This window comes from Charadrius vociferus, unplaced genomic scaffold (genome assembly GCF_000708025.1).
Source record: "Charadrius vociferus isolate BGI_N301 unplaced genomic scaffold, ASM70802v2 scaffold740, whole genome shotgun sequence".
Classification (NCBI taxonomy): domain Eukaryota; kingdom Metazoa; phylum Chordata; class Aves; order Charadriiformes; family Charadriidae; genus Charadrius; species Charadrius vociferus.
In genome coordinates, this window is record NW_009646517.1 from 1023879 (window position 1) to 1032843 (window position 8965).

The 8965-nt window shown below is 43.8% G+C and overlaps 1 protein-coding gene across 1 annotated transcript; it reads left to right on the forward strand.

Moving 5' to 3' along the window:
- The first annotated feature begins 332 nt into the window (after positions 1-332).
- Positions 333-8448, forward strand: PELI1 (pellino E3 ubiquitin protein ligase 1). Its single transcript, XM_009884973.1, has 6 exons — positions 333-471; positions 1596-1725; positions 3324-3425; positions 5861-6058; positions 6169-6357; positions 7459-8448. Exons 1-6 carry the CDS (start codon positions 401-403, stop codon positions 8023-8025), a joined length of 1257 nt encoding a protein of 418 aa, XP_009883275.1. The 5' UTR covers positions 333-400; the 3' UTR covers positions 8026-8448.
- Positions 8449-8965: the final 517 nt, after the last annotated feature.

The following is an 8965-nucleotide window of genomic DNA, read 5'->3' on the forward strand; positions in this document are numbered from 1 at the left end:
ATAGTTGAACTAAACATACTAAATGAAGCTATATGCCATTTATACAAAAAGCTAGTGTGAAGGAAAACAACTGTTCATGTTCTCTCAAGGCCGTACTGGAATTTTCTAAATGCACTTGTGGTTTTCTGTGATCTGGACGTTCTTCCAGGCAATTCAGCTTTAACTGATGTGGGTTTATATGTATGTTTTTAAAATTCTTTCGGGCAAAACCAAAATATGGAAAACACAAAGTATTGTACCTGCTGTATCAGATAGGCCTGCAGGTTTGTGTAATTGATGGATTTGAGTCTTTCCTCTTACATTTAATTTTATCTTTGTTTTTACAGGAGATAATGAAAAAAGTGTGCCACAACTCTTGATCAGAGACCTGAAATTTGAGAAGAAGTCACTAGCTAAGCTCATGTTTTCTCCTGATCAAGAAAATCATCCATCAAAAGCACCAGTAAAATATGGTGAATTGATTGTATTAGGGTAAGTGTTTGTGTCTTGGTTGGAAATGAGAAGGAAGGTAGAATTCCAGGGTGCGCTTAAAGCAGATAAAATGCAGGTTGCTGTGGGAGGTGGTCCCACAACCTCTCACTTGGACTCCTTTTTTCGCAGTGTATCTGGTGATTGTGCAGCTGAATGGTCAGCTTTTCTTTGGTAGCTGATCTCGTCTCGGAGAGGTAGCGGAGGGTGGGCTGCCTTTCTCAGTGGCAACTAGGCGTTACACGTAATGGGATATATTGGAGAATTGCACCGCAGTACGCGTAGCTTTTTGTGGCAGCGTGATCATGGAGGTGTAGGGCTCCAAACAGTTGAGTAGATGTAAGTTTGGGTTTCACTCTCGTGTTCAACCCAGGTAAGCGTTTCATGACAAAGGCAGCCAATTTGTGAAAGCTTTCCAAATAGATTCCAGGTTGTACCTAGTCAGATGACTAACGTGATAATGTGGAAGGAGAGGTTCCCCAAGACTTCGAGTAAAGTGAAAGGCATTTTATAAGAACACGGTCGATGACTGTGTAATACCCAAGTGCAAACAGGAGGTTTTAATAAAGCGAGTTTGCTGGCTGGCCTGTTTATGTTGACATGATCAAAATGAGGGTCTGAGGGTTTTCTACTAGATTAAATTGGAGTCTCGGAGGACGGCATGTCTATTTCTACGGGGTTTTATTTCAACTAAAATTCTCTAAAATACTAGCTGTCCATCATTGTGGGTGAGCATTCGGAATCTTTCATTTACAGTGTGAACACATCATTTAGAGATACAGCTACAGATAGGCATATAACACTACTTGTTTTCATGTTTGGGACCCAAATCTCTTTTGCTAGTTGACGGTAGCTTTGAGATTAATCTGGGTAGCGTTCCTTGCCCTACAAGCCGTGCATGTATATGCTGTGATTCTGCGGGCATGTTTCAATGTTGTGTTTATCAATTCTCAGATTTAAATAGATGTGATTAATTGCAAATCTGTAATGATTAATACTGTACTAATTAAGAAGACTTTGTGCTTAGAATGGAAGTTCTTGTGGGTATGTATCTCATAAGAAGCTAAGTAATACAGGAAGATGGACTTTGATCTAGAACATTTTCTGTGGGTCTTTTTTTTTGATAGGTACAATGGGTCTCTCCCAAATGGAGATAGAGGAAGAAGAAAAAGTAGGTTTGCTTTATTTAAAAGGCCCAAGGCAAATGGGGTGAAACCCAGCACTGTGCATATTGCCTGTACCCCTCAAGCAGCAAAGGTAAGCTCGATTTCGCTAGTTAAGTCTTATTTCTCCTGGTGCTGTCTGAAGAGTTCAGTGAAGTCAGTGCTGTTACGCTGAGATGAAGTGCTGTATAAAGTATTGAGTTCTGGCTGTGAAAAGAATGGTTCATGGTTCATGTTTATCCATGGTTTTTTGGTACCTGTCAGGGTTAGCAAGAAACTGTTCAGCAAAACAAATCTGCTGCCCAGTCCTTGTAGTGTCCAGAAAGAAAAATATTTATTTTTGAAACATGAATGTTCAGGGCACAGGCTAGTCATGTAAAAACACTTTCTGTTTTGTTTTCCTTCCAAACTCGCTACAGACATCTGTTCTAGCCTTCCTGTTTTCGCACTCGTTCATGCTTTAGGGCTAACTTTGCTTCACGTGAAGCTGACTTTTAAATGGTCCTTTGCCAAAGCTCTATGTGCACTTGCTACTCCGTCCAATGGGCAGGAGGTCCCTGGGGACGAGGGCAGGTGGGTTTTGCAGGGTGTGTTTTATACTGCTCGTAATCGAGTTCAGAGTTCCCACTAAGACGCAGTAAAGGGTGGGCTTAGGTTGAATTGTATTTCACGTCAAAACTAATATATTACAGCTAAGGTATGACCGTGAAATACTTCTGTACTGTGGCGAATCAAGCGTATGTGAAATCACGTTCAATAAGAAATGGAGCATTTCTACTAAAACCAGTGGAATTTTGAGAATGCTCAGTGGTTGTTTAGAGATTCCAGCGTCGAGATCAGGCCCTTGAACAAATACAGTAGTGCGAAGTGTTTGACTCCCTAAATACCTCGACACTTAAGAATATTGATTCCTAAATTCAGGGAACGGTATGAAGTATTTTGAAATCAAAAGCGCTTTGCGAACTAAAGTTGTTGTAATAGAATTGCATCTCTAGGAGATCTGAGAAAAGAACGTTTATTTTTGCTAATTCTTCTAATTCTCTTCATGTCAGTGCTATTTAGAAGCACTTCTAGAAGAGTGTTTGTTCAGTTCCTGGTAGGTAGTTGCAGAATGAAAAACTAAACCAACAAACTGAAACCTAGATTACTTTGCTACAGCTTCTGTGACCTGTGCTGAGTTTCTCTATTTTACCCCATTTACCAGCACTACTTGTTCTGATTTTTGTCAGTGGATCTTATTAATCATCACTGATTTTTAGTATGAACTCTGATCCCTAAGTTTTTGTCCCCGCTCTGCGGTTGGAGAAGTTCAGGTTGAGAGGGCTGTGAAGGCGTTGCATTCAGTTTTAGCCTTTGCACTCAGGTTGTTTTCTTCTTTTGTGTCAAGGGCAGCATTGCTTTAACACGAAGCATGACTAATAATGTGTCTTGCTTACGTGTATTTTGTTGCAGCGTGCGGTAAAGGGACCAGTTTGGGCTGTTGCTGAATCAATCCTACAGCTTCTTTTTAATGGCCAGGACTGGTGGGTTTTTTTGTGAAGTTTCACTACAGGTGTGCCACTAACAACCATCTGCCTTAATGCATTAACTGAACAGAACAAGAGCCTGGGTATATACGTTGTCTGCTTTGCTGCTGTATTCGGTAGAATTATTGTTCGCTGGTTCAATAACGCTTGGCATTTTTTTCCGTAGGCAATAAGTAATAAGGACCAACACAGCATATCTTACACTTTGTCTCGGGCCCAGACGGTGGTGGTTGAATATACACATGACAGCAACACAGATATGTTCCAGGTATGTGAAGTAAATACGATATATAAATGTATTCTCACTTTTGGTAGTTCCCAACAAGACATCCTCTCGACAGGCCTTTTCCCTCAGACCCAAAAGCTTGCGCATGTTGCTTTCTGTGCTTTACTATTCAGAGGCACTTCATTCTGTTCGTTCCCAGGGCTGTATATCTGTGCATCTCTGTTTAGGCTTGGTCAGAGGCGAAAGTTGTTTTTTTTGTGACTAATGCACAGGATTATGGCTTTGCCTTTGATTGCCAGCCTGCAAGTCACGTAACCTGTCTCCTGGTCCCTCCTTGCAAAATGAAGAATAAAGTGCACGGTTCTCTTTAAGCACTTGGAACTTTGCTTCTCGCATTTAGGAAGGGATTTGGGAGAGGCCAGTTGGGGACAGGGTGGAAGAAATACAGTGTGAAAATACAGGAGAGCTTTTGACACAACTAATAAGAAAAAGTACCCCTAAGTCCTTTAAGCAAACCCAGAAGTAAGTCTGTAACACTGGGAAACACGGAGAGAGGAGGCCCAATTCTGATGCGCTGGCAGTTCAGAGCAACTTTGCTGCAGTTCCTGTGTTTATGAGAAGCAGCCACAAACACATTTGCAGCTGTGGTCTGCTCTCGTATCTCATAATTGTTTCCTGTTATTTCTCAGAAGGCAGGGTTTTGTTTTAGGGCTGGGGTTTTTTTGTGTGTGCTTTGTTCCTTCTGATTCCTGGACTGATGTTGCGTTGATATTTTTTTTTTTTGTTGTTGTTGTCGCTAATTTATGGCGAGGAGTTTTGCTGTCACAGCACTTAGCTGTGACGCCACTGCAGGATCTGAGGAGGTGGGAGGTGTTGATAAGTGGTGGAGGAAGTGGCTGTGCAACTGCAAATACCTGCAACAGAGCAAAAGGGCTGTAACGAACTAACTGCAGCATAAGCTATTGTTTGTGTAAGTGTTCTCTCTTCAGGCGTGCTGTAGCACGTATGCTGCTGTAAAATTGCCACTGGCAACCCCGTGTACTGATGGGTTATCCCGCCTAAGAAGGAATAGTAAAATACATTCTGACAAAGCAGTTTCAGTCTCGCGAAAGCTCTCCATCCAGCCCTCACCAAAATACTCCTCAGGCTTTTGGGGCTCCTGCCCAGCAGTTAATCAGTCTTAATATAACCAGCTATTTTTATAAGAGGCTGTTGAGAGCTCTGGAAGTGAGTGAAAGCTATTAGTATGTAAGTGGGCTTTAAACCTGGCTACGTGGATGTTTGGGAGAGGGAGCGAGTCCAGAGGAAGCCACAAAGATGCTGGGAGGGCTGGAGCCCCTCTGCTGGGAGGACAGGCTGGGAGAGTTGGGGGGGTTCAGCCTGGAGAAGAGAAGGCTCCGGGGAGACCTTAGAGCCCCTTCCAGTGCCTAAAGGGGCTCCAGGAGAGCTGGGGAGGGACTCCTGATCAGGGAGGGGAGCCATAGGATGAGGGGGAACGGTTTTAAACTGAAAGAGGGGAGATTTAGATGAGATATTAGGAAGAAATTCCTTCCTGTGAGGGTGGTGAGTCCCTGGCGCATGTTGCCCTGAGCAGCTGTGGCTGCCCCATCCCTGGAGGTGTTCAAGGCCAGGTTGGACGGGGCTTGGAGCAACCTGGGCTGGTGGGAGAGGGTTAGAATGAGATGATCTTTAAGGTCCCTTCCAACTCTAACCATTCTGGGATTTTATGATGTAACTTCTTTTCATGCTTTTTAAGGAAAAGGACAAGATGAGTTGCCTGGAAAAGCAGTGAAACCCATGGAATTCTGCCAGTAGAATTGTGTGGGACTGCAAAACTCACTGTTCCACGCAACCAGAAAAGAAGGCACAGCTACTAGAAAAATCTGGTTGTAGTCAGACACTGTGTTCTGTGAATGTTAATGTAACCCCTCCCCGCCACAAACATCTTGTACCTGGTCTTTCCTGACAGATTTGCTGCTTCTCAGGGCCCCACTGGAGCCGGAGAGTCAGCTCCCATAATCTAATTTTCCTACATCTACACCTCGTCTGGCATCGTTCAGAATATTCTGGGCATGCAAAGTGACTGAATATCACTTTTCTCCCATCTAACTGCTGTTTTCTAGCTGGTTTGGCGCTGCTGCAGCTGGTCCGGCTGACCCGGGAGTAACCTTTCTGATGAGAAAGCCTTCAATGGGAAATTGTCTCAGAATTGACTTAATTACATCATTTGATTTCCCCTTCCTTCACTTGGCTGTACGCAGCCTTCAGAATAACTTTGATCACATTGAGGTGGAATAACTCATCAATTCAGATTAGGCTTTAGAAACCTAAATTTAGACTGGTGGAAGGGAATGCTTCAAACTGGGATGTCGTGATTTGTTTTTTTTTTCTTGATCGCTTTTAAATGTTTTGAGTTTGAATATTCCTAGACCCAAAGGCAAACCTCTAAACAGGTTTGTTTTCCAATCCCTTTCCAGATTGGTCGGTCAACGGAGAGTCCTATAGACTTTGTCGTGACGGATACGGTTCCTGGAAGTCAGAGTAATTCAGATACGCAGTCTGTGCAGAGCACTATATCAAGGTTTGCCTGCAGAATCATATGTGAACGCAACCCTCCTTTTACAGCCAGAATATACGCTGCGGGATTTGACTCCTCAAAAAACATCTTTCTTGGGGTAAGGGAATTCTTTAGTTTTTCCTCCGAGTTCAGTGCAGGCATGTTTTTAAACTAATTCATAGCTCCGCTTCAGCCAAATCAAGTTTTCATTGACGTAATTTCTCTTAGGAGAAAGCTGCAAAGTGGAAGACATCAGATGGGCAAATGGATGGACTAACGACAAACGGAGTTCTTGTAATGCATCCCCGTAATGGATTTACAGAGGACTCCAAGCCAGGGGTGTGGAGAGAGATATCCGTGTGTGGAAATGTGTTCAGCCTCCGTGAAACCAGATCAGCTCAGCAGAGGGGAAAAATGGTAAGAGTAGTGACCGATGATTTACGCAGCCTGTTGAAAATGGGTACAACCGTGAGTGGTTGGGCACAGAGGCTGGAGTCTGCCTCGTTCGGTGTAGAAGTCACCTCGGTAATTAGCTATGCCGACTTCTTATGTCTCTGTGTTCATACATTAAGGTGTCTTGCTCGACCTGAATAGCTGATAGAGTTTATCTGCCAACTAGGACTTAATTGCAGATCTAGACTGCTCTCCTAAATTTGAGTTGCCAGTCTGCTGTGTTCTTCTGCAAACCGTCATAGTCACGCGCACGTTTTATAGAGTACTTTCCTGATACGCTCCCTTGAGTTTATGCTTTCAAGGTTTTTCCGCTTTTCCTTTTCTATGGAGTAATTATACTTTTACTGAGACATGCCTATCTACCTGGATATCCATTTCCACCTTGGAATTCTGAGTTGTTTTCCTGTTGTTTCCAAAGCATTGGTGACATTTCCAGGAGGGGATTGGTTTTGGTGTAACTTGGGATCTCTGAGCAAAAATAGAGAGATGCTACGTGAACGCTTAGGTGATGCATTTAGTTAGGAATGCTGACAGCTGACTCCTTCTGGAGGGGGAGGAAAGCCACGTGTAAAGGTGTGTTTGAAGACAACAGTCTGAAATGTGATGGAAGACTAAACAAGACTTGTCAAGAAGGTTTTTCTTTTTTTAAAAAAAAAAAGAAAAAGAGAGAGAAGCTGACACTGGGCTCTCTAGGGCTGTCTTGTATAAAACAGTCAGGAACTGCTTGAAACTTTTTCTGGATCTTCTGGGCAGATTTGTGTTATGAAAGTGCATTCGGTTACTCTCCAGGTAACCTTAGGTGACAATCACAGAATGGTCAGGGTTGGAGGGGACCTCTGGAGGTCATCCAGTCCAGCCCCCCTGCCAGAGCAGGGTCACCTACAGCAGGCTGGACAGGCGAGTTTGGAATGTCTCCAGAGCGGGAGACTCCGCCACCTCTCTGGGCAGCCTGTGCCAGTGCTCTACCACCCTCGAAGGAAAGAAGTCCCTCATGTTCAGATGGAACTTCCTATGGTCAAGTTTCTTGAATGCGTTCAAGTTCTATTTCTCTTTGTCCGTCACCAGGTTGAGAACGAAACGAACCAGCTCCAAGACGGCTCTCTAATTGACCTGTGTGGAGCGACACTGCTGTGGCGCACTGCGGAAGGGCTTTCACGCACTCCTACTGTCAAGCACCTGGAGGCACTCAGACAGGAGATAAACGCGGCGAGGCCCCAGTGTCCGGTGGGGTTTAACACCTTGGCGTTTCCCAGCATGAAGAGGAAAGATGTGGTAGACGAAAAGCAGCCGTGGGTGTATCTGAACTGTGGCCACGTCCACGGCTATCACAACTGGGGAAACAAAGAGGAGAGAGACGGCAAGGATCGCGAGTGTCCCATGTGCCGCTCTGTCGGCCCCTATGTGCCTCTGTGGCTTGGATGCGAAGCGGGATTTTATGTGGATGCGGGACCTCCAACTCACGCCTTCAGCCCCTGCGGACACGTGTGCTCAGAAAAGACAACTGCGTATTGGTCCCAAATTCCTCTCCCTCACGGTACTCACACTTTTCACGCAGCCTGTCCCTTCTGTGCGCATCAGCTGGCTGGTGAGCAAGGCTACATCAGACTCATTTTCCAAGGACCTCTTGACTAACACATGTGTTACCGAGGACTGCAGGAAACTGATAAGCTAAGCGATTCCGATTTTTAAACCAACTGTTTTTCGTATTCTCTGGGCTTTGCTGGTTTGCATTAAGATGAAGAATTTTTGTTTGTTTGTTTTGTTGTTACAACAGCTAAATCTGTCTCTTATCAAGGAAAGTCTGGAAGAAACGGAGGGGCGGGAAGGAGAAGGGGGAGACCTCCTGCTTTTTTTTTTCTTCTTCTTTTTTTAGTTAATAACTACTTCTGAAGAGGTGAAGGAAGTGTTGTGGAGTGAACTTCGATGCCTTCCGTTCAATGGTTTTGAATCACGTGCCCACAGTGTTTGAAAGTTGCTTCATTCTTTTTGTATATGGAGGGTAAATAGTTCAAAGACCATTAGTTTACAGCTTGGATGCAAACGTTGTAAAATATAACGTGTATATTAACTCTTTTCTATTTATCTTTATTATTGAAAACCCGTAGAATGTTTAGAGAGTAGCATGGTCATAGTGTGTTACATCCAGCGATTGGATGCGTAGAGTAGTTCTGGATGGAGAAGGACGTGAGATGGAAACGGTAGAAAAATCTTTTTTAATCTAAAATGCTGAGTTCTTAGAATAGTTAAAATGCTTTTTAAACAAAGCTAATGCAAATTAGGATGGCAGAAAGGTGTGCTTTAACCGTGCTGAAAGGTAGCTAAGAAGGACTTCTTAAAATGGCTTTTTGGTAGGACTGTACTTAAGATCTGGTTATGAGGAGACTATTTACCAGACTCTTTGAATATGCAACTTAGTCTAGATTAAGGATTTTTTTTCTCCCTTCATGCTAACACATCTCTTTATTTAGCATTAGTGACATTCGTGAGGGTTTTTCCAGCGTTAAACATTAACAAACCCAAAAGACGAGGCTCGTTTCGTTCCTTGCTCTTTTGGGGGGCGGGGGGGGGGGGG

Bases quoted from the DNA above. Each gene is read 5' to 3' on its own strand.
- PELI1 (XM_009884973.1), top strand. From the start codon at position 401: ATGTTTTCTCCTGATCAAGAAAATCATCCATCAAAAGCACCAGTAAAA. The intron at 3,426-5,860 runs GTATGTGAAGTA...ATCCCTTTCCAG, and splicing joins GCAACACAGATATGTTCCAG to ATTGGTCGGTCAACGGAGAG. The intron at 6,059-6,168 runs GTAAGGGAATTC...AATTTCTCTTAG, and splicing joins CAAAAAACATCTTTCTTGGG to GAGAAAGCTGCAAAGTGGAA.